General features: G+C 49.9%; 1 protein-coding gene across 1 annotated transcript in view; it reads left to right on the top strand.

Annotated features, from left to right (window-relative positions):
• Positions 1 to 24,770, top strand: part of LOC135886431 (deleted in malignant brain tumors 1 protein-like) — a 71,130-nt gene extending 46,360 nt beyond the window's left edge. Inside the window, exons 9-16 of the mRNA XM_065414191.1 lie at positions 5,792 to 6,109; positions 6,189 to 6,512; positions 8,189 to 8,494; positions 9,065 to 9,127; positions 9,214 to 9,528; positions 11,950 to 12,087; positions 14,317 to 14,412; positions 24,550 to 24,770. Of these exons, the coding sequence (XP_065270263.1) occupies positions 5,792 to 6,109; positions 6,189 to 6,512; positions 8,189 to 8,494; positions 9,065 to 9,127; positions 9,214 to 9,528; positions 11,950 to 12,087; positions 14,317 to 14,412; positions 24,550 to 24,770 (1,781 nt within the window). The remainder of the gene's footprint in view (positions 1 to 5,791; positions 6,110 to 6,188; positions 6,513 to 8,188; positions 8,495 to 9,064; positions 9,128 to 9,213; positions 9,529 to 11,949; positions 12,088 to 14,316; positions 14,413 to 24,549) is intronic.
• Positions 24,771 to 25,622: the final 852 nt, after the last annotated feature.

Raw genomic sequence — 25,622 nt, 5'->3', positions numbered from 1 at the left:
GGAAAAAAGCCTGTTGAGAGTCTTCAGGTTAAGTTTAGAAGCGAGAGCAACAAGGGTGATGTCATGGTGGGCGTGTGCTACAGACCACCGGACCAGGAGGATGAGGTAGACGAGGCTTTCTTCAGCCAATTAACTGAATTTTCCAGAAAACAGGCCCTGGTTCTAATGGGGTACTTCAATCATCCTGACATCTGCTGGGAAAGCAATACAGCAGTGCACAGACCATCCAGGAAGTTTTTGGAGAGTGTCGAGGACAACGTCCTGGTGCAACTACTGGAGGAACCAACCAGGAGCCATTCTCCTCTTGACCTGCTGCTTACAGACAGGGAAGAATTGGTAGGGGAAGCAGAAGTGGGTGGGAACCTGGGCAGCAGTGACCATGAGATGGTTGAGTTCAAGATCCTCACAAAAGGAAGAAAAGAGAGTAGTAAAATATGGACCCTGGACTTCAGAAAAGCAGACTTTGACTCCCTTAGGGAACTGATGGGCAGGATCCCCTGGGAGGCTAATATGAGGGGGAAAGGAGTCCAGGAGAGCTGGCTGTATTTTAAAGAAGCCTTATTGAGGTTGCAGGAACAAACCATCCCGATGTGCAGAAAGAATAGCAAATATGGCAGGCTACCAGCTTGGCTTAACACTGAAATCTTGGGTGAGCTTAAACACAAAAAAGAAGCTTACAACAAGTGAAAACTTGGTCAGATGACTAGGGAGGAGTATAAAAATACTGCTCGAGCATGCAGGGGTGTAATCAGGAAGGCCAAAACACAACTGGAGTTGCAGCTAGCAAGGGATTTGAAGGATAATAATAAGGGTTTCTACAGGTATGTTAGCAACAGGAAGAAGGTCAGGTAAAGTGTGGGACCCCTAATGAATGGAGGAGACAACCTAGTGACAGATGATGTGGAAAAAGCTGAAGTACTCAATGCTTTTTTTGCCTCAGTCTTCACAGACAAGGGCAGCTCTCACACTGCTATCCTGGGCAACACAGTATGGGGAGGAGGAACAGCTCTCAGTGGTGAAAGAACAGGTTAAGGACTATTTAGAAAAGCTGGACATGCACAAGTCCATGGGTCCAGATCTAATGCATCCGAGGGTGCTGAGGAATTGTCTGATGTGATTGCAGAGCCATTGCCCATTATCTTTGAAAAGTCATGGTGATTGGGGGAGGTCCCAGACGATTGGAAAAAGGCTAATGTAGTGCCCATCTTTAAAAAAGGGAAGACGGAGAACCTGGGGAACTACAGACCAGTCAGCCTCACCTCAGTCCCTGGAAAAATCATGGAGCAGGTCCTCAAGGAAACCATTTTGAAGCACTTGGAGGAGAGGAAGGTGATCAGGAACAGTCAGCATGGATTCACCAACGGCAAGTCATGCCTGACCAAGCTGATTGCCTTCTATGATGAGATAACTGGCTCTGTGGATATGGGGAAAGTGGTGGACATGATATATCTTGACTTTAGCAAAGCTTTTGATATGTGGTGGGGCGATCACCCCGCTCTGGCTTGGAAAGGGTTAAAAGCCAGCCCTTGGAGAGGGAAGCTAATTGGATAGGCAGCCACAGGTGTGGCCACACCCAATTAGGGTGCAGCTGGCCCTGATAAAAGGGCTTGGAGCTAGGCAGGGAGAGTCTCACTCCATTGGTGGAGTGGGAAGGACCTGGCTGCTGGCTAGAGAAGGGTATCTCAAACAGAGTAGTGCTGGGGAAGGACAGGCAGAGCTGGGGAGCTCTGGCCAGGCGAGTCCCCAGGCTGAGACTGAGCTAAAAGGGCCTTTGGTACTGAGGCTGCAGCGGTGCAGCCAGGCTAGGAAGAGGCAGCAGCCCCTTGCCAATCATGAGCAGCCATTTCAGACTAGAGTTTGCCCCTGAGAAAAGGGGCTAGATGAAGACAGGCAGTCGGTCACTGAGGCAAGGTGGGCTTCAGGGAATTGGGGTTCCCCAGGAAGGGGAGGATCCCTTAGGGTGGGGGCACTGCTGTGGGGCAGTACCCCAGAGAAGGGGCACTGCAGGCTGGGAGGGACGTGGGGCCTGAACTAAAGGGTGGTACCCAAAGAAAGGAAGAAGTAGGCAGCAGCAAGGGAGACACTGGCCAGCAGGAGGAGCTCTGAAGCTGGAAGAGCTAATTCCCAGACCAACCAGCAGGAGGCACCGTGCCAGTGAGTGCTGCGCCATGCTACAGTCTCCCACAGTATTCTTGCCAGCAAGTTAAAGAAGTATGGATTGGATGAATGGACTATAAGGTGGAGAGAAAGTTGGCTAGATTGTTGGTCTCAACAGGTAGTGATCAATGGCTCCATGTCTAGTTGGCAGCCGGTATCAAGCAGAGTGTCCCGGGGTCGGTCCTGGGGCCGGTTTTTTTCAACATCTTTATTAATGATCTGGATGATGGGATGGATTGCACCCTGTGAAGTCGGTGGCAGAGGCAGGAATAGAACTGAGCTCCACTGAATGACAGTCACTGCTCTTAATAAGATCATCCTAGTTCTTCCTGCGCTCCCCTGTTCATTCTCTACAGGCCTTCCACTTTCTAAAGTGAATGAGGCAGGGGTCGTACAGGCAACAGCCTAATGCTGCACAACCCCGATTTATCCATCCTGGGCACTGAAAGTGGCCAGGGCCCTGCGGGGAAAATATTTCACTAGAAAACTTAATTGTAATGGTCAGCCAATCTGGTTCCCTTGTGGCTAAATGGAGCCAAAGAGGCCATTGGGATCATCTGCTTCTCCCCGCACCAAAGGGACCCCTCCTGCTTAATGAAGTTGCAGCTCCCCTCTCTGCCCCCTCTTCTCATCCATGTACAAAGTCTCCATAGGGCATCTTGACTGGCTGGAACTGGGGTTCTTGCAGAGAAACCTACTGCAGAAGCCCTGGATTTCAACCTTCTTCCTAATAATGGACACGTAGCTTCCAGGACTGACTCCAACAGAGACCAGAGTCACTGGTGCCGTTACACACCATGACTAAGCATATAGGGCCAGGGCCGGCTCTAGCTTTTTTGCTGCCCCAAGCAGCAAAAAAAAGCGCCGCCCCCGAGCCCCCCCCTGCCGAGCGGCCGCGCCGCCCCCCGCGCCGAGCGCCGCCGGACCCCCCCCTGCGCTGCCCCCCCCCGCCGAGCACCGCGCGCCGGAGCCCACCCCCCCCAGCCGAGCGCCGCCGGAAACCCCCCCAGAGCGCTGCCCCCCCCCCGCGCCGCCCCCCCCCGCCGAGCGCCGCGGCGCTGGAGCCCGTCCCCGCCCACTGCCGAGCGCCGCCGGAACCCCCATTCCAGCGCCGCGCCGGCGCCGCCCCCGTCGAGCACCGCACGCCGGAGCCCGCTCCCGCCGACTGCCACGCGCCGGAGCCCGCCCCCCCCGTGCCGAGGCCGCCGGAACCCCCCCCAGCGCGAGCCCCGCGCTGCCCCCCCGCCGAGCGCCGCGCCGCTGGAGCCCGCCCCCCCGGAGCCCCCCCCCGCCGAGCGGCGCCGGAGCGCCCCCTCCGTGGAATGCCGAGCCGCGCTCCTCCCGCCGCCCCTCACCAGGTGCCGCCCCAAGCACGTGCTTGGGTGCCTGGTGCCTGGAGCCGGCCCTGTATAGGGCCCTGCCCAGCACTCTCAACAGATGTCTATTCTCCTCTTTACAGCTGATACCTTTGTACCTTGGGGGCAATTCACCTCCCAGTTCTCCTGCTTCTCACAGAGGCTGCTACCTGCATTCCTAACTGAATTCCCTGCAGCCCTGCCCTGCACCTCCTAACTAGCCACCCAGCCCAGACCCTGGTTCATACCCTGGGAACTCCTCAGCACATGAAGATGCTGCTTTCTCCTTACAGTTAGTTGCTGGAAGGAGAATCCCTTCTAAGGAAAAACACCTGGTCCCTTCCATACGAGCTCCTTCTGCCATGATCCCATCTGGCCTTCCTGAGGGGCTGTGGTACCAGTTATATCCACGAGCCTCCTCGAAAGCTGCAAATCTACTCTCTACCCTCACACTACACTAGTGGCATAGCTAGGACAGGAAACCTGGGTGGGACCCGGCTTTCGGGGGGTGGGCAGTGATGGGAGGGGCAGAGGGAGGGGTGCAGGAGTGATCCGGTGCCCTGGGGAGGGGACAGGAAGGAGGGGGGGATTGCCTCCCTCCACCCCTTCCAGCCGGCCCTTACCACTCAGCAGGCACCTAAAGCTGGGGCTGCCTGGGGCACACAGGCTGCGGGACGTGCTTAGGGTAACCAGATAGCAAATGTGAAAAATTGGACAGGTGATGGGAGGTAATAGGCACCTATATAAGAAAAAGCCCCAAATATCAGGACTGTCCCTATAAAATTGGGACATCTGGTCACCCTAGGTGCGCCCTTTGGGCAAAGGGGGGTCCCGCCGGGGCTCGAGCTCCACCCACCCTTCCCGACCCTGGCTCAGTGTCCGTCAGCCCAGCTGCGTCCCTTTCCTGCCGGTGCCGGGAGCTGATGCCCTGGTCTCCGGCCCCAGCACTAGCCCCGCCCAGACCTTTTCCCACAAGGCACACCCCCCACAGGGCTAGTGCTGGGGTCAGAGACCAGGGAAGCAGCGCACAGCGCTGGCAGGAGAGAGACATGGCCAGGCTGGCGGACACCGAGCTGGGGTTGAGAGTCCCAGCCTGTGGATTCTGGGGGCTCCCGCACTGGTTTGGGTGGGCCTGGATGCTAACTGGGTGGGCCACGGCCCACCTGTGGTTACACCCCTGCACTACACTAGCTGCACCCAGTCTTAGGGCGAACTCCTGGCTCCATTGAAGTCAATGGAGGTTTTACTCTTAGGATTTCACTCTTAGCCTTGAAATGTTATTTGGCTAACAAGATCCTTCAGCTGTTTGGATCCAGTGCACACACACTGTACCCGTCAGGTTGCCATACTAGTACATACTGTACCTGACACAGCCAGTGGGTATCCCCTGCTCTCACTCTGCTGTTGCCTTTTAACATTGTCAGTCTCTTCTGGCTGCACCTGGGTCTGAACTCGGTGAGTAATTCCTAATTTACCACCTGTAGGACTCACTGATTCTGATACACATGCAAAGACTGAGATTCACATCCCAAGGACGTCACAATATTCACCAACAGAGAAAGTCCCCTTCCGCGCCCCACACACAACCTGCTTAGTGTGGTGTGAACTGATCAGCTGGAATCTCACGTTGGGCTCAGAGATGACACCACATTTCAGGGGACAGTTCTAGTCAGAACCACCAGTGCCAGGAACTATCTAACACTGGGAGCTCCTGCACTGGACCCAGGTGAATCAAGAAATTTGCCACCTACTGAGCAAAGATCAGAGGGAACTAAGGGAATTTACCAACAATAACCTGTTCCTGACCACCATGAACCCTGCTCTTCCACTGGCCAAACTGCCTCAAGGCAAACTTGCCTAAATCATGCACAACCCACCTACTAAGCGCTTGTGAAGACACCATTCACTGGCTTCCAGGCATTTAAAACTGGATAAAGTGACTACAAACCTCAGCAGCCATTCCACCACCACACACAGAGACTATTTTTCCAATCAGGAACCTGCAGGAATTCCCTCACTCACTCATTTACAGGGTCTGCTAGCAAGCCCCACTGTCAAGCTCAGAGTTTTACAATCCTTATAGCACCTTCCACTTATAGAGTGAAAAGAATAAGTGTCTTCTGACAGAGGTTGTTCCCTTTAACACTGTGACACACTCTGACCACTGGCTTATACCTTCTTATTGAGAAACAGTCCATAATTTCATGCAAACTCTGTATTATTTCTAGTGTATAACAGGGAGTGTTATTCAGTGTATTTCCCATCTCTCCTGAGCCCAGGTCGCTCTGAATCACTCACACTGCTGAATGGAGAGAGCCGGTGTGACGGGAGAGTTGAGATTTCCCTCCGTGGTGTGTGGAGCAGAGTGCTGGATGACCAGTGGGACATGAACGATGCCAGCGTGGTGTGCAGGCAGCTCCAGTGCGGAGCCGCTGAGAAAGCTTATAACCCCCCTAAGTCTGAGCAAGGAACAGGCCCCGTGGGGCTGAGAAGAGTCCAGTGTGCAGGAAATGAGACTCATCTGACTCTCTGTGACAACTCCACATCTGAGACAGCCCAGGCAGGAATTGCTGAGGATGTCGGTGTCGTTTGCTCAGGTGATTCATTTCCAAATCTCACAAATATTCTCTGTTCAGTGGGAAAATACATATTAACAGCTGGGATCTATCCCTGCAGGGAGCAGGCGGATCAGACTGGTGAATGGGGCAGGTCGCTGTGCCGGGAGAGTGGAAATTTATTACAACGGCAGCTGGGGGACAGTCTGTGATGATTCCTGGGACCTACCAGACTCCAATGTCGTTTGCAAACAACTGGGATGTGGACATGCCATCAATGCAACTATCTCTGCTCATTATGGCCAAGGATCCAGGCAGATCTGGCTGGATGATGTGAACTGCTCTGGGAATGAATCCAATCTCTGGGCGTGTCCTTCCAGAGGCTGGGGCCAGCACAACTGCAGACACAAAGAGGACGCGGGAGTTCTCTGCTCAGGTCTGTTCTGTGAATGCTCTTGTGAGCCGTATTACCTGGGGATTTAATGGAGGGGGCAGATATTTAAGGAGTTTGCTGAGAATGATACTTTCCCTGACTATCTCTGCCTCCCTTTCCCTTGTGTAACTACCTACCAGGGTCACCATTAGAAAGTCCTCAGCTCCCACCCAGAGATACTGGAGATATTGCAAGATTTCCCTAATGTTAGAATGCTGCATCTCAGGTGTCTGAAGGAGACGGTATCATGGAAAGCAGTGACTGAAAGGGATGTAGGGTCCTAGTGGAGAAATAACTGAACATGAACTCCCAGTGCTGTGTGTGGCAAAAAGGGCTAATGTGAACCTTGGATGTGTAAACAGGGGAGTAGTGAGTAGGAGTGAGGACTAAATGTTACTGTTGTGTATGGCACTGGTGAGACTGATACTGGAATACTGTGTCCAGTTCTGATGTCCACAAAAATTGGAGAGGGAGCAGAGAAGAGCCACAAAAGTGATCTGATGGCTTGAATAAAAGCCTTACGGTGAGAGATTTAAGATGCTGAATCTGTTTAGCTTATCAAAACAATCAAGACGTGACTTGATTACAGTGCATAAGTTCCATCACAAGGAGAACATACACTTACTAAAGGGCTCTTTGATCTAATGGAGAAAGGCAGAACAAGAGTCGAAGGCTGGAAGTTGAAACCAGACAAGTTCACATCAGAAATAAGGCCCAGGTTTTTAACAGGGAGGGTGATTAACCATCAGAACAAACTACCAGGGAAATGGTGCATTCTGCATCTCTTGAAGTCTTCCTGTCTAGACCGGATGCCTTTCTGGAAGCGATGCTTAAGTCAGACTCAAGTTATTAGGCTTTATGCAGCTGTTTTACAGAAGGTCAAATTATTTGATCTCATGATCCCTGTCACACTGTCTGGAGTGGCTCACGGCTCTGAGTGCCCACCTCAGGGCAGATGGTGAGAAACAAGGCAACACCCCGAACTGGTGGTGTGTCTATAAGTAGATTTCACCAAGACAGTAACAGATGTGAACTCCTGGACCAATGTTCTCTCTAATTTTTTACATCCATGTGCGGAATGAATTTTGTTATGTGCACCAGTATAGAGGTGATGTGTGGAGGGGTTGGAGCTGAGGGGTTTGGAGCTCAGGGCTGGGGCAGAGGGTGGTTATGCAAGGGATGAGGCCTGTGGCTGGGGGTGCAGGCTCCAGGGTGGGGCCAGGGATGAGTGGCTCAGGGTGCAGGAAGGGGCTCAGGGCTGGGGCAGAAAGTTGGCGTATGGGGGGGGGTGAGGGCTCCGGCTGGGGGTGTGGGCTATGGGGTGAGGCCATGGATGAAGGGTTTGGGGTGCAGGCTTCCCTGGGGCTGCGGTGGGGAGAGAGGGCCCCCCCCCCAGCCGTCTCTTGCTGCAGCAGCCTGGGGCCAGGGGAGAGGCACCTCTTTCCCCACTGAAGTACCTCCGGGGCCAGGGGAGAGGCACCTCTTCTTGGCCATGACAGAACCAGGGCTGGGGCCAGGGGAGAGGTGCCTGTCCCTGGCCGCAGCAGCTCCGGGGCTGAGGAAGAGGCACCTCTCCAGTCCAGGCCCCTGTGGCTGCGCACCTATGCGGCCACTCTTCACACCCCATTTCATTTCAGAATCAGATGATTTAAATTCCCTTTTTGTGCATTTCCTTCTAGAATTCACAGATCTGAGGCTGGTGAGCGACAGTGACTGTGCTGGGCGGCTGGAGGTTTTCTACAATGGGACGTGGGGCAGTGTTTGCTCCAATCAGATGTCTGGCATCACCCCAGCAATTGTTTGCAAACAACTGAACTGTGGGGATGGAGGGCAGATTGCAAGAGACTTTGCGTATGGAGCAGGTTCTGGTCCCACGTGGCTGGACCACGTTGCATGTAGTGAGCAGCACAGCTCCCTCTGGCAGTGCCCGTCAGAGCCCTGGGATCCAAAGTCATGTGATAACCGAGCAGAAGAGACCCATATTTCTTGCACTGGTAATTCTGAAACTACCTGCATGCGCGCGTGCAGACCCACATGTACACGATGTGTTCAATTAATTGAAGGGTTAGGATAGAACTTGTTGTTGTTCACATCTCAGTGTAGGCAGATATAAATTCTCAACACAAGCTACAAACATATTTTCATGGTCTTTTATAGCAATAAGTATTTGTCTGATTAACAACAAACGTGGAAGTTATCAATTAATTATAAAAGAGACCAGTGTTATACAGTGTGATAAGGTAGTGTGAGATCCTAGAAAAGCCTCTCGCTAGAGACCATCATTAGGCAGTTCTGTGGTTATTAATCCTTTTGGAATGAACAATCAGAGACGGGCCCAGGGTGTGCAGTTTAGGTCAGAACTGGAATCCCCCACAAGTCTGTGTGCATGTCGGCCTGTGTGTCTGAGTAACAGCTGAATAGTAAATTAATTAGGTATTCAATGACCCAGAGTTCACATTTCAGTTCATAAAGTGCTGAAATTAGGGATTTAAAATACAGATAAATTTTACTCCCACATCACACACACAACCCAGTGCATTCACCTCAGTGTTTATTCTCCATAGGAAAAAAAGCAAAACCAACTCAGACCCTGTTTGCCGAATGCCCGAATTCTCCAAGCTGCACAGGTATCTCTGCTTCTCTGTGTCTCACCCTTGGTCCCTAAGGACTTTCCCAGCTGTCCCAGTAACATGTGAGGTTTCTGCATTTCCAGACCAGGAGAAGTTACGTGTCGTGGGAGGAGAGGACAGATGCTCGGGGAGAGTGGAGGTTTGGTACCGTGGCTCCTGGGGAACAGTTTGTGATGACTCCTGGGACATGGCGGATGCTAACGTTGTGTGTAAACAACTGGGCTGTGGAACTGCTGTATCTGCCCCAGGGGAGGCTGCATTTGGCGAGGGGACTGGTCCCATCTGGGTGGAGAAGGTGAACTGCAGAGGGACAGAGTCATCTCTCTGGGACTGTCCTGCCAATCCCTGGGGTGAGAGTAACTGTGGTCATAAGGAAGATGCTGCCGTGAATTGCTCAGGTGAGTGACAGGAGATGTTTCTGCTACATGCTGTAATTTTCTGGTAGGAGGATGGATCCAATTGCCCGACCCACCCCCCCCATTGGTCCCAGACCAGGCCCTCCCATCTCCTGTGTGCAGGAGCATCCTGGATTTTGTGGGATGGAACCGTTCTCAAGTCAGATTGGCTCAGACATCAACGCACAAAGCCTCTGTATCCATCACAGGCTCCAGTGTATTGGTTTGTTACTAGAGTCCTCATCGCTGCACAGAGCACAAGGGACTTGGGCCCTAAATCACTAACAAACAGGCCCTATGCTGCTGTGAGGGAGTTTGTGGAGGTGACAGCTGGACAGTGCCCCCAGGGACTCTCAGAGGTCAGGTTCCCCCCAGGAACAAACATGTCACCTCCCCCTCGCTCCAGGCTCCAACTCTCCTTCCTTTCCCTTTGCAGGTCTGACAGAGAGGACAGATTCTCTGAATACCCCAGTGTGATGCTCTGTACCTCAGTGGAACAGCCTACACCCCCACATTCATCTTTATAAAATGATTGTGTGGTATCCAATGCAAAGTTTGTCATGTTGGGTGTCTTCGGACGGCTCATGATGCACCGAGCATGGTTGTTATAGTGATGTTATAGTAATCGTTTCAATAATGTTATAGTAAGGTTATAGTTTATAATTTCATGTCTATAGTTATGAGGCTGAAAATGTATCCTCATGGCTTAAAGCAAGCCAGACAAAAACTCTCCAAGAACAGAGAGACAGTTCACACCTCGTCAGGGCATGGATGGGACAAACCCAGCCCAGCCTCACAGGAACAATGGACACAGGCTTAGGCAGCAACAAAATAATCTGCTAGACCCTCAAGGGAGTCACCCCCTTCCTTTGGTCAGTTTGGAACTGTGATGAGGTAATGCTCACCTGACTCTGAAGCGGGGGTGGGAGGGGGCGAGCAAAGCCAAGTGGAAAGAAAGGACATAATAAAAGGAAGAGTCATTTTGCCATGCTCCTCTCTTCCATCTACATCTACAGACACCACACCAAGCAACTGAAGCTATGATCAAAGGGGAGAGCCTGGCTGAAGAGTAACCAGGCAGCCTGTGGTAAGAAACATCTATGTTTGTAAGGGCATTTAAAGTGTTAAGATCAGCTTAGAATGTGTTTTGCTTTTATTTCATTTGACCAAATCTGACTTATTGTGCTGTGACTTATAATCACTTAAAATCTATCTTTATAGTTAATAAATCAGTTTGTTTATTTTACCTGAAGCAGTGCGTTTGGTTTGAAACATGTCAGAGACTCCCCTTGGGAGAATAAGCCTGGTACATATTAATTTCTTTGTTAAATTGACAAACTTATATAAGCTAGGACTACAATGAGGTAATGCTCACCTGACCCTGAAGGGGGGGCAAAGCCAAGCGGAAAGAAAGGACATAATAAAAGGAAGAGACATTTTGCCATGCTCCTCTCTTCCATCTACATCTACAGACACCACACCAAGCAACTGAAGCTATGATCAAAGGGGAGAGCCTGGATGAAGGGCAACCAGCCAGCTTGTGGTGAGAAGCATCTAAGTTTGTAAGGGCACTGAAAGTGTTAAGATCAGCTTAGAATGCATTTTGCTTTTATTTCATTTGACCAAATCTGACTTATTATGTTTTGATTTATAATCACTTAAAATCTATCTTTATAGTTAATAAATCTGTTTATTCTAACTGAAGCAGTACGTTTGGTTTGAAGCGTGTCAGAGACTCCCCTTGGGATAACAAGCCTGGTACATATCAATTTCTTTGTTAAATTGATGAACTTAGATAAGCTTGCAGTGTCCAGCGGGCATAACTGGACACTGCGAGACAGAGGTTCATAGGGTTGTGTCTGGGACCAGAGATATTGGCTAGTGTCATTCGATTACAAGTAGCTGGGAGCAGCTTACATGCCAGAGGCTCTGCGTGAACAGCCCAGGAGTGGGGGCTCTCACAGCAGAGCAGGGTAAGGCTGGCTCCCAGAGTCAAGGATTGGAGAGGCCTAGCAGATCACCAGTCCAGATAACACCAGAGGGGAACATCACACCCAGATAAAACATCCCCCTCCTCCCATCCAGGGTTAAATTTCCCTGGTGCTGGGTCACAGAGGAGGAGCTGCAAGCTGCAGCCTGAGGGAAGGAGCTCCTTTCCATGGCCTGTGACATCTGAGGGCGAATGACACCCAGGTGGGAGCTGCAGGCCCTGCTGAGCCAGAGGATTCCTGTCTGCTGGTTCCAGCTGACAGGGCAGGGCCCATGATTTAAACAGCAGCCTGTGACCTGCCCCCATGGCGCACAGACTGTCCCAGCCCGTTACCCTGTTGTCCTGGGCCCTGCAATGAGTGACTGGGGAGCTCCCTGGGGCTCCCCAACTCTCACAGGATAATCTCTCGCTGTCGCATGTTCATTTCCATTCAGCTCCCCCGCGCCGCCGTCAGACCGACAGTGGGAGAGTCACGGTGCCCGTGATCGTCTGCAGTATCCTGGGGGCCCTTCTCTGCCTGGTCTTAATCATCCTGGGGGTGCAGGTGCGAAGTGCCAGGGCACAGCGCAGAGGTGGGTGCTGATTGGTGTCACTGTGTGAAATGCCTCTGCAATAGCAGGGGGGCTGCAGGGTGTCAGAGTGAGGGGTGATACCGGGCTGGGTGGGGTGGCCGAGGGTGCTTGTTAACTCCTCTCTCATTTAATATTTCATTAACTGTCTGGCAGTGGAACAGCCCAGCCATGAAATCTGGAGATGATACTAGCTAGGGAGTGTCACAGTCTACAGGCCAGCTCCCATGCTATGCTTTCTCCCCAGGTCTATGAGCAGTGCATTGCCAGCAGTCACAAGTCACTACCCAGCTCTCTCTCAGCAGACTATACCCTGTTAGTAGGATAAAAGTTTGACAGAGAAAATATTAAAAACAATAAAAATTCCTCCACACTTGCTGAACATACCAGAAATCACCTGCCTTCCTCAGGGGCAGCCTGGGAGACCAACATCCCTCCAACCATTCAGTGTTGGGATCCCCGTGGACAGAAGGTCCTGCCCATTTGATGAATCAAAATGAAGGCCCTGAGTCTGTTGAAACTCAGCCTTTTATATCAGAAGTCCTTCTTTCTCTCTTGTACTCAGGTCTCTTGTACCAACCTCTGTAAACCACCCCAAAGGTTGTTACCTTTCTGGAGTTGTTTACAATCTCAGTGATTCACCTTAATCACCCCTGACTGTTTTTTCTTCCTGGCTGAGCTGTGGCAATCCTCCCACGTGCAGTAGAACACAATTGTACACAACCATTCACAGATTTACTAGAGTGGTTCCCAAAGATACTGCATGGGGCTGCAATATCTGTCACAGGGAGGGGTTCTGAATATGAGTGTGGTGAGACATCATGGATTGGGACCTAGAGAAATTGGACCTATTGTCGGGTGGGGGGGGGGGGAGTGTAAAAAAATAGAGCTGTGATAAATAGTTGCGAAGAAAGTGATCCAGTAGAAAGGACAATCTTAGGAAGGAGAATTGCTGGAAAGGAGCATTATACTGTATTGTACTCAAAGGTGGCACCTATGGAGGATTTTACATCTATAAAAAAAAGTACAACATTAGTTACTAGCTCCTTGGAAAGGAGGAAGAGAACGGGATTGCCATCAACATACATGTAACATTGACAGCTTTGCAGTAAGACAATAACTATAATCAGATCTCACGCTTCAGTGCTTCAGACAGTTGCCAGCAGGGCTCAGGAAGAAATTCAGGGAAGCCCCTATATTTATTTGTTTTGTTTTCTTTTGTTTCTTGCCCTCCTCTGAAGCATCAGGCATTAGCTACAGACAGAGCTGTGACACTGGATGGGCCGGACCAGTCCTCTGAGGTGCTACAGAGAAACGTCTTTCTAAGATCTCTGGCTGGTGTGTCTTTTCCACATGCTCAGGGTCAAACCGATTGCCAGTTTTGGGGTCAGGAAGGAATTTTGCCAAAAGTCAGACTGGCAAAAAGGGACGTTGGGGGATTTTTATCTTCCTCTGAAGCATGGAGCCTGCCATGATTATCTAGGCATCTCTCACCTCATCAGTTCCCTGCCATTGCAGGGGCCTTGGGCATTCGTGGTACCTTAGTCCCAGGGTCGTCCCTATCGGGGTGCGGGGCCTGGGGAGGAAGTGACGAATCCATCAGTTTTGGGACCAACCGTGCTGGCCAATCAGTCTGCCCACAGGGCCCCCCTCCAATTCGCTGTACCCAAGGGACTGGGTACTGTTAGTTCCTCCTGTTTTCTTCCTGTGGCACACAAGAGTTTATTCTCCTGAGGACTGAAATGCTTTAGTCTAAGTGCATCTTTGGGCTCAAACCTAGGCGTATCTGGGTGAAATGCAGTGGCCCGTATTATACAGGAGGTCAGACTAAATGTTCTAATGGTTCCTTCTGGCCTTAAAGTCTATGAAAAAAATAGGTTCTCACCATTTTGCACATGGGTGCAAGCACCAGCGTGGGGGAAGAATTATTTAAGCTGCTCGAAAAGGGAATAACCAGGAATAATGGGATGAGATTGAAAAGGGAACAGTTAAGATGAATGTGAGGAATCTTCCTGACAGTGGACTAGCCCTGGGAACCATCATCAAAAGGATGCTGTGGAGAGGGACGTCATCCCTGTCACCTGGCTCATTTAAATCTAGCCTGTACACAGCAGTGGGAATGTGCTGTAGGGTTCAGGCTCGCAGTGGGCCCAGGGGGAAGGGCTGGATGAGCTCAGTGTTTCTCAACTCTGGCTTCTCTAACCCTGTGCAAACCCTGCCCTTTGTTTTCAGATTCCAGAAGACCCTTGGATCCCTTCTCTGAGGCCGTGTATGAGGAGATTGATTATAACCTGATGAGAGAGAAGCAGGAGATGTTCAGTCGCTCAGGTCTGTGTGTCTCACTCTTAACAGGGAAAACAACAAGGAGTACTTGTGGCACTTTAGAGACTAACAAACTTATTTGGACATAAGCTTTCGTGGGCTAAAACCTACTTCATTAGATGCATGGAGTAAAAATACAGTAGGAAGATATATATACAGAGTACATGAAAAAATGGGAGTTACCTTACCAATTCTAACGAGACAATTCAATTAAAGTGGACTATTATGACTCGGAGTGGATGGGTCATTACACAAACTAAAAACTATTTCTCCATGCTAATTTCCCCCCCTACTGTTACTCACACCTTCTTATCAACTGTTTGAAATAGGCCTGATTACCACTACAAAAGTGACAGGTTTCAGAGTAGCAGCCGTGTTAGTCTGTATCCGCAAAAATAACAGGAGTACTTGTGGCACCTTAGAGACTAACAAATTTATTAGAGCATAAGCTTTCGTGGGCTACAACCCACTTCTTCGGATGCATACAAAAGTGATTTTCCTCCTGATGATAATAGCCCACACTCCCAGCTGGCGATCTCACCCCCTCCCACACCACAACCCCTTGCCCGGCCCAGTGAAAATGAGTGAGGGTGGGGGAGTGAGCGAGAGAGGGAGGGGGGCTGGGGCAAATGGGGGGCAGGGCCTCAGAAAAGGGGTGGGCAGGGGCGAGGCCTCTGGAAAGGGACAAGGCAAATGTGTTTGGTTTTGTGCAATTACAAAGCTGGCAACCCTGATAAAGACTGAGGGAGATGGGCTTCCTTCCCACCATGCTCTGCGAGCCTCAATTGTAGGGACTGTTAATGTCACCCTGCCTGTCCTGCAGCCTTGGAGTGTAGCCAGAGAGGGATCAAGAAAGTGACTGTCTTGTGTCAAAAACAACAAGGAGTCTGGTGGCACCTTAAAGACGAACAGATTTATTTGGGCATAAGCTTTCGTAGGTAAAAACCTCACTTCTTCAGATGCATAGAGTGAAAGTTAGAGATGCAGACATTATATACTGACACATGGAGAGCAGGGAGTTACTTCGCAAGTGGAGAACCAGTGTTGACAGGGCCAATTCAATCAGGGTGGATGTAGTCCACTCCCAATAATAGATGAGGAGGTGTCAATTCCAGGAGAGGAAAAGCTGCTTCTGTAATGAGCCAGCCACTCCCAGTCCCTATTCAAGCCCAGATTAATGGTGTTGAATTTGCAAATGAATTTTAGTTCTGCTGTTTCTCTTTGAAGTCTGTTTCTGAAGTTTTTTTGTTCAATGATAGTGACTTTTAAATCTGTAATAGAATGACCAGGGAGATGGAAGTGTTCACTTACTGGCTTATGTATGTTACCATTCCTGATGTCTGATTTGTGTCCATTTATTCTTTTGCGGAGGGACTGTCCGGTTTGGCCAATGTACATGGCAGAGGGGCATTGCTGGCACATGATGGCATATATAACGTTAGTGGATGTGCAGGTGAATGAGCCCTTGATGGTGTGGCTGATGTGGTTGGGTCCTCTGATGCTGTTGCCAGAGTAGATATGGGGACAGAGTAGGCAACGAGGTTTGCTACAGGGATAGGTTCCTGGGTTGGTGTTTCTGTGGTGTGGTGTGTAGTTGCTGGTGAGTATTTGCTTCAGGTTGGGGGGTTGTCTGTAAGTGAGGACTGGCCTGCCTCCCAAGGTCTGTGAGAGTGAGGGATCATTTTCCAGGATAGGTTGTAGATCGTGGATAATGCGCTGGAGAGGTTTTAGCTGGGGGCTGTATGTGATGGCCAGTGGTGTTCTGTTATTGTCCTTGTTGGGCCTGTCCTGTAGTAGGTGATTTCTGGATACCCGTCTTGCTCTGTCAATCTGTTTCCTCACTTCCCCAGGTGGGTATTGTAGTTTTAAGAATGCTTGATAAAGATCTTGTAGGTGTTTGTCTCTGTCTGAGGGGTTGGAGCAAATTCGGTTGTATCTTAGGGCTTGGCTGTAGACAATGGATCGTGTGATGTGTCTTGGATGGAAGCTGGAGGCATGTAGGTACGTATAGCGGTCAGTAGGTTTCCGGTATAGGGTGGTGTTTATGTGACCATCACTTATTTGCACTGTAGTGTCCAGGAAGTGGATCTCTTGTGTGGGCTGGTCCAGGCTGAGGTTGATGGTGGGGTGGAAATTGTTGAAGTCCAGGTGGAATTCTTCAAGGGCCTCCTTTCCGTGGGTCCAAATGATGAAGATGTCATAGACTCATAGACTTTAAGGTCAGAAGGGACCAATATGGTCATCTAGTCTGACCTCCCGCATGATGCAGGCCACAAAAGCTGACCCACCCACACAAAATCCTCCAGCCTGCGACCCCTGCCCTATGCTGCGGAGGAAGGCGAAAAACCTCCACGGCCTCTGCGAATCTACCCTGGAGGAAAATTCCTTCCCGACCCCAAATATGGCAATCAGTAGAACCCCGAGCATACAGGCAAGAATCTACAGCCGGACCCTCATTTTAGCAGCGATGGCACGTTAATGCCTAATTGACTAAAATCACGTTATCCCATCAAACCATTCCCTCCATAAACTTATCAAGCCTAATCTTGAAGCCAGAGAGGTCTTTCGCCCCCACCGTTTCCCTCGGAAGGCTGTTCCAAAATTTCACCCCTCTGACGGTTAGAAACCTTCGTCTAATTTCAAGCCTAAACTTCCCCACGGCCAGTTTATATCCATTTGTTCTCGTGTCCACATTAGTACTGAGCTGAAATAATTCCTCTCCCTCCTTGGTATTAATCCCTTTGATATATTTAAAGAGAGCAATCATATCCCCCCTCAGCCTTCTTTTGGTTAGGCTAAACAAACCGAGCTCCTCGAGTCTCCTTTCATAGGAAAGGTTTTCCATTCCTCGGATCATCCTAGTGGCCCTTCTCTGTACCCGTTCCAGTTTGAGTTCATCTTTTTTAAACATAAGAGACCAGAACTGCACACAGTACTCCAAATGAGGTCTCACCAGCGCCTTATATAACGGAAGCAGCACCTCCTTGTCCCTACTAGAAATACTTCGCCTAACGCATCCCAAGATCGCATTAGCTTTTTTCACAGCCACGTCACATTGCCGACTCATAGTCATCCTGCGATCAACCAGGACTCCGAGGTCCTTCTCCTCCTCCGTCACTTCCAACCTATGCGTCCCCAGGTTATAACTAAAATTCTTGTTAGTCATCCCTAAATGCATCACCTTACACTTCTCACTATTAAATCTCATCCTATTATTGTTACTCCAATTTACAAGGTCATCCAAGTCTCCCTGCAGAATATCCCGATCCTTCTCCGAATTGGCAATACCTCCCAACTTTGTGTCATCCGCAAACTTTATCAGCCCACTCCTACATTCGGTTCCGAGGTCAGTAATGAATAGATTAAATAAAATCGGACCCAAAACCGAACCTTGAGGAACCCCACTGGTGACCTCCCTCCAACCTGACAGTTCGCCTTTCAGTACTACCCGCTGCAGTCTCCCTTTTAACCAGTTCTTTATCCACCTCTGGATTTTCATATCGATCCCCATCTTTTCTAATTTAACCAATAATTCCTCATGCGGCACAGTATCAAACGCTTTACTAAAATCGAGGTATATTAGATCCACCGCATTTCCTTTATCTAGAAGGTCTGTTACTTTCTCAAAGAAGGAGATCAGGTTGGTTTGGCACGATCTGCCTTTCGTAAACCCATGTTGTAATGTGTCCCAATTGCCATTCACCTCAAGGTCCTTAACTACTTTCTCCTTCAAAATTTTTTCCAAGACCTTGCATACTACAGAAGTTAAACTAACAGGCCTGTAGTTACCCGGGTCACTTTTTTTCCCCTTCTTGAAAATAGGAACCACATTAGCTATTTTCCAGTCCAACGGTACCACCCCCGAGTTTACAGATTCATTAAAAATTATCGCTAAGGGGCTTGCAATTTCTCGCGCCAGCTCCTTCAATATTCTCGGATGAAGATCATCCGGTCCGCCCGATTTAGTCCCATTTAGCTGGTCAAGTTTGGCTTCCACCTCTGATACTGTAATGTCAATCGCCCCTCCTTTATTCCCCTCTGTCCTGCTCCCTCTATTCCTAAGCCCTTCATTAGCCTTATTAAAGACCGACGCAAAATATTCATTTAGATATTGTGCCATGCCTAGATTATCCTTAATCTCCACTCCATCTACATGCTTCAGCGGTCCCACTTCCTCTTTCTTTGTTTTCTTCCTATTTATATGGCTATAAAACCTCTTACTATTGGATTTAATTCCCCTCGCGAGGTCCAACTCTACACGGCTTTTGGCCTTTCTCACTGCATCCCTACATGCTCTGACCTCAATAAGGTAGGTTTCCTTGCTGATCCCTCCCCTCTTCCATTCTTTGTACGCTTTCTGTTTTTCTTAATCGCCCCTTTGAGACGCCCGCTCATCCAGCTGGGTCTAATTCTCCTGCCTACTAACCGTTTTCCCTTTCTCGGGATACAGGCCTCGGACAGCTCGTGCAACTTCAGCTTGAAATAATCCCAGGCGTCATCTGCCTTTAGATCCCTAAGTATGTTAGCCCAATCCACTTCCCTAAGTAGTTGCCTTAATTTATTAAAGTTGGCCTTTTTGAAATCGTAAACCTTAGTCACAGTTTTATTTGTGTTAATCCTTCCATTTAGTTTAAACCGAATTAGCTCATGGTCACTCGAGCCAAGGTTGTCCCCTACAACCATTTCCTCAACGAGGTCCTCACTACTGACCAGCACCAAATCTAAAATGGCATCCTCCCTCGTCGGTTCAGCTACTACTTGATGAAGGAATTCATCTGCTAGCACGTCTAGGAACATCTGAGCCCTATTATTATTACTAGCATTTGTTCCCCAATCTATGTCTGGGAAGTTAAAGTCCCCCATGATTACACAGCTCTTATTAGTTTTTACTTCCTTAAAAACATTAAATAGTTCTGTGTCTGCATCCAGGCTAGATCCTGGCGGTCTATAGCACACCCCAAGCACTATCTCAGGGGAGGCTCTAGTAGTTCTTTTACCCAGTGTAATTATTGCCCATACAGACTCCGTCTTATCCATTCCATCACTTATTATTTCTTTACATTTTAGCTCATTATTGACATACAATGCCACACCCCCACCTTTACCTTTTTTCCGGTCATTCCTAAACAGCACATACCCTTCCATACCTGTACTCCAGTCATGACTACCGTTCCACCATGTTTCGGTTATTCCTATGATATCAGGTTTCATTTCTTGGACCAGGAGCTCCAATTCCTCCATTTTGTTACCTAGGCTTCTTGCATTCGTGTATAAACATCTAACTGTATGCTGTCTACCCTTTCTCCCATTAGATATGCAATTTGGTACGGACCCCGTACTGTCCATCCGCCCCCTCCCCTCTTTCTTATGTCCAATTCCCTACCCCTACCTATATCTGTGCTTATCTCTTTGCCCTCTTTTTCAGTGTTGGAATCTGGCGTGGAGATTAACTGGACATCTCCCAACTGTCTCCCCCAAGTTCCTAGTTTAAAGCCCTTTTGATGAGATGAGCCAGCCTCCCTCCCAGAAGTCTATTTCCTTCCCTACTCAGGTGAAGTCCATCCCGTGAGAACAGCTGTCTGTCCCCGAAAGCCTCCCAGTGGCCATACATCCCAAAGCCCTCCTTATAGCACCACTCCCTTAGCCAACTATTTATCCTTACAATTCTGTCTGCCCTTTGCTGTCCTTCTCTAGGAACAGGCAGAATCCCACTGAAGATAATCTGAGCCTCTACTTCCTTAAGCGTCTTCCCCAGCCTGGCATAATCTCCCTTGATTCTCTCTAGCGAGAACCTAGCCGTGTCATTCGTTCCTACGTGAAGGATGATCAAGGGGTTCTTACCTGCTCCTTTTAGGATCCTTTTCAACCGCAGGTCCACATCCCGTATCTTAGCGCCCGGCAGACAGCACACCCTTCTGTTTTCTGGGTCCGCCCTGGTCACAGGCCTATCGCCCTGGTCACAGGTCATCAATGTAGCGCAAGTAGAGGAGGGGCACTAGGGGACGAGAGCTGAGGAAGCGTTGTTCTAAGTGAGCCATAAAAATGTTGGCATACTGTGGGGCCATGCGGGTACCCATAGCAGTGCCACTGACTTGAAGGTATAAGTTGTCCCCAAATCTGAAGTGGTTGTGGGTGAGGACAAAGTCACAAAGCTCAGCCACCAGGCTTGCTGTGGCCTCATCAGGGATAGTGTTCCTGACAGCTTGTAGTCCATCCTCATGTGGAATATTGGTATAAAGTGCTTCTACATCCATGGTGGCCAGGATGGTGTTTTCAGGAAGAACATCAATGCATTGTAGTTTCCTCAGGAAGTCGGTGGTGTCTCGAAGATAGCTGGGAGTGCTGGTAGTGTAGGGTCTGAGGAGAGAGTCCAGATAGCCAGATAATCCTGCTGTAAGAGTGCCAATGCCTGAGATGATGGGGCGTCCAGGGTCCAGGTGTCCGTCAGACTGGACACTCTACATAGAGTGTTTCCGCAGACGTGCACAGGCTGAATTGTGGACAAACAACATCACTTGTCCCATAACCTCAGCCGTACAGAACGCAATGCCATCCACAGCCTCAGAAACAACTCTGACATTATCATCAAAGGGGCTGACAAAGGAGGTGCTGTAGTCATAATGAACAGGTCGGATTATGAACAGGAGGCTGCCAGGCAACTCTCCAAGACCACATTCTACAGGCCACTATCCTCTGATCCCACTGAGGAATACCAAAAGAAACTACACCATCTGCTCAAGAAATTCCCAGCTACATTACGGGAACAAATCTACATGGACACCCCCCCAGAACCCCGACCAGGGGTATTCTATCTGCTACCCAAGATCCATAAACCCGGAAACCCTGGACGCCCCATCATCTCAGGCATTGGAAATGCTCAGGCAACACTGGCCATAGCCTGAAGCCCAGGGATTCCTGTGTGCTCCATCTACAGTACACACAAGATGACAATCATCCCCCCATACAGTTGGATGTGGCTATCAATGGTCAGCTCTTGTAGTGAATTCACTCAGTTTCAGCAATTCCTTGGATAAATTTGATTCACTAGAACTGGTGACCTCAGTGACCTTAATTTCTCCAAAGTGGAGGCTTCATAGTAGAATTCGTTGAATAATGAAAAAGATTTACAAATAATCTCAGACAAACAGCTCCAAATCCGTTTGCTGCTGTTCATGAGGTCAGGCCACTATTCAGATGACTGCTTGGGACTCTTCCAAGTACTTTCCAATCTCAGAAATTTCATCGATTTGTCCCGGAAATGCATTATTGGGTCCTTATTAATCACAGTGCATAGTGTTCTTCATTTAGAAGTTTCACTCATCAAGTCGAGAAGCAGACACAACACTTTGGGACCAATCACGCACCACGAATAGCTAATAGTCAGTGTGAATAGTTTACAAACATTCCTTGGGCTGAGAATACCTAATACATTTTTATATATTAAAATACAGGGTTGTGAGTTTAATCCTTGAGGGGGCCACTTAGGGATCTGGGGCAAAATCAGTACTTGGTCCTGCTAGTGAAGGCAGGGGGCTGGACTCGATGACCTTTCAGGGTCTCTTCCAGTTCTATGAGATAGGTATATCTTCATATATTATTTATTTTATATACTGGTGTGGGTGAGCAAATTATACGAAAGCCAAAACTCACCACATTTTTGGTTTGATAACAAATGTTCAGCAAGATCTATTGCATACCCAGCTTGGTGAAACAACTTAGATTATGTAAATTGTTAGATTGATGCTGTTTCAATGGACTGGTTCAGAAAGCACGTGAACAGTTATAAACCAATAAGGGAGAACGAATGGCCTTTAGGCCAGGTTGATAGAGGTATTTAGGCATTACTATGTTCAGCATTGCAAGGCTTAAGGTTATGTCTATACTGTAGGCTGGCCATGTGTTGTTCCCATTCCCCCTCCCCGCCCCCATCCACACTCAAAGCCCTTAAACATCTGTCTAGGTGTGCATTGAATCTGTGATGGTGTGGTAGGCTGGGGGCATGGAGCATAGTTTGCATTAAGCCTTGACTTTACCCACCCAACCTGACCTCATATTGAGAGATTGTCCTCCAATGCCATTCCCACAATTCCCTGTGCCTGTATTTTCCTGCCCTTCTACTTACTCACTTCCCACTCACCCTTACAGTTGCCAGGGGTCCAGTTTTTCACTACCTGCCCTGGCTTTGTGCGGCTCCTGGAAGAATCTGCAAGGTCCCTGTGGCCCTAGTCACATGGGCAGCCAGGGATGCTCTGTGCACTGCCCCTGCCTGAGGGCCAGCTCCCCAGCTCCCACTGGCTGGGAACCACAACCAATAGGAGCTGCAGGCATGAGGGCAGCGCGCAGAGCCTCCCTGGCAGCCCATGTGTCTAGAGGCCGCTGGGACCCAATGGCCACTCCCTGGGAGCCACTGTAAGTGCCACCAGGACCCCGCACCTCAAACCCCCTCCCACACCCAAACTCCCTCCCGGAAACCACACCCCACAACACCCCCAACACCCCAAACCCCTCATCCCCATCCCAGAGCCTGCATACCCAGACAGAGCACACACCCCAACCCCCGCCTGGTGAAAGTGAGTGATGGGAATAGAGTGGGTGGGGGGCAGGGCCTCAGAGAAGGGGTGAGGCAGCAGTGTTCAGTTTTGTGTGATTAGAAATTTGGCACCAGAAGCTACCTGAGGGTTTATAGATCCTGGCTTGGCACTTAACCCATCATTTTCCACATGGCCTGCTCTAGGTTCTGAACAGCTTAGTCCAGCTCTGCCGAGCAGGTTAGGAGATGCCGACCCTGTTGCATGCTGCTGGCTGGCAGGGCTAGGGTGTATTGGTTTTCAAATTGTGGAGCTCACCCCCATAGGGGGTGGGCCACAGCACAGTTAACAGGTAGCCTCAAGGACCTGACTGGTTGGTGAGAGCTCCTCTCACTGTCTGGGTGTCCTGCTCTAGCTTCTGCTTGTAAGGGTCTTTGGACTAGAACCCAGGTCTGCAGAACCTGGGACAACTGATGTTCCCACAGCACCATGGAGAGGCCATGCAGTGCCACAGCCAGAGAGCACTGTGGAGAGTAGGTGCTGTAGGAAGTACTGTGCAAGGGACCCAGAGTGACAAGTACCCTGAGTTCCTATAATTGGCCAAGCATCCTATTTAACCCTGGAGTGTGCCCCAGGAAGTTCTCTGGGCAACCTCACAGATATTGGGCCTGCTGTGACTCCAGACCTCACCTTGCTTCCTGATCTCCGGTCTCTGACCCTGGTCTGACTCTGACCCTGACTCTTTCCTCTTGCCTCCTGATTCCAGCCTGGTACTACCTCTGATCTCCAGTCTCCGAGCCTGTCCTGACTTTGACCCCTACTCTTGCTTATTGAACCCAGTTCTAGCGATTCCTCCTACCCTTGCTCACCAACTACCGTGGACCCCAGTCCAGCAGTGAGCGCTAGGCCAGAGCGCCTATGCACCGGTGCTGTACAGTTTTCCCAGACCTACTTCCACCCCACTCTGTGGCAGCCACTTAACTGTGATATAGAAGAGGCGGGTCTCCATCATCCACTGCACCCCATGTGGTATGAATCTACAGGATTGGGTCACACAACTCCAAACCAAGAACCATCTGCTGCAATCCCAAGTGGTGCAGCTCCTAGCAGAAAATCAGACACTCCGTGAACAGCTACTATGGTCCCAGGAAGAGACTTCTGTGCTCCAGGCTCAGGTTGGGAGGCTGCCATCTGAACAGGGTGCCGCAGTACCATTGCCTGAACATTTTGATGGTATCCACAAGAAGTTCAGGGGGCTTCTGAACCTATGCCATCTCCTATTCCTGCTCCACCCTTGAATGTATCCCACCATCCAGGCCAGGGTGCGATGAGTGATCAGTTTGCTTGCTGGAGAAATGCTAGATTGAGCCTCTCCACTTCTGGAGCAGGACAGCCTTCCACTGCGATATGGGGCACGGATCACTTGCTGGTTTAAACTAATATAAATGGTGGGTTCTCTGTAACTTGAAGTTTTTAAAACATCATTGGAGGACTTCAGTAACTCAGCCAGAGGTTATGAGTCCATTACTGGCATGTGCGGGGGGTGAGGTTCTGTGGCCTACAACATGCAGTAGGTCAGACTAGATAATCATGAGAGTCCCTTCTGCCTTTAAAGTCTATGGGTCTGTGAACCTGGTGCCTTCCTGCAAGCGTTTTCTGCAATTTTTGGCAACTTTCATCACACTCGCTCAGCGGAAGCTGCACTATGAAGGGTCCAGCAAGGATCAGGCCCACCTGCCTCACATGCTGACCGGTTCCAGCAGCTCACGGCTGATGTTGAGTGGAATGAGGCAGCCCGACTACATCATTTTTGTTGTGGACTTAGTGAGGAAGTAAAGGATGAGCTACCCCACACTGAGACCACAACCCACTTGGATGCATTCATTGACTCTCTCTTTCCGCATCAACAACAGGCTGCGTGAATGAAAGGAGGGGAGAAGGGGCACCTTGCCACCACTTTGCCCACATGCTGGGCCACTGATGCTTGACCCTAGCAGAAAAGAAATGGCAATAGCACAATAACCAATGGTTTTATTGTGCAGCATCCGGACATGCCCTCTCCTCTTGCCCATTGTGGACCTCAACCCACAAGGAATCAGGAAATAAGTGAGCCTAGGCAGCATGTGGGGGCTGGCCTGGGCCCCACCAGGTCACTGTGCTCTGGAACTACCCCCCAGCCCTCAACAGAAACTCGATCCAGGACATGCAAGTCCTCCCCCCACTTCCAAGTACGAATAATTACATGCCACGGATGGGGCCAAGCCGATTGCCTCCCAGTGGGCTCTGATCAATTCCGAGGCTACTGATAACTTCACAGATGATAAAGCTGCTCAAGCGCTACAAATCCCCCTCTGTTTAAAGCCTTCATCATTTCTCATAAAAACGATAGATGGGCCCCTCCTGTCTTCAAGGCCAGTGATGCAGTAACAGCACTGCTAGAGACCATAATTCAGGGCCATTGGGAGGTGCTACAGTTCAGTGTGATCCATTCTCCACACTTCCTCCTAATTCTCGGTATCACCTGACTGGAGCAGCATAAGCTTGGCATCTCCTGGTGAGAAAAGAGGATCAGATTCCTCTCTGAATACTGCCAAAGGGTCTGCCTGTGTGCACCTAGCCCCAACCTTCTGGTCCCAGGCTCCTGCATCCAAGTGGAAGTGCCTGTGGGGGAACTCCAGTTTGTGGTGG

The sequence above is a fragment of the Emys orbicularis genome, chromosome 1 (assembly GCF_028017835.1).
Source record: "Emys orbicularis isolate rEmyOrb1 chromosome 1, rEmyOrb1.hap1, whole genome shotgun sequence".
Taxonomy (NCBI): domain Eukaryota; kingdom Metazoa; phylum Chordata; order Testudines; family Emydidae; genus Emys; species Emys orbicularis.
Note: the sequence above shows the minus strand (reverse complement) of the source record. Positions and strands in the feature narration are given on the sequence as shown.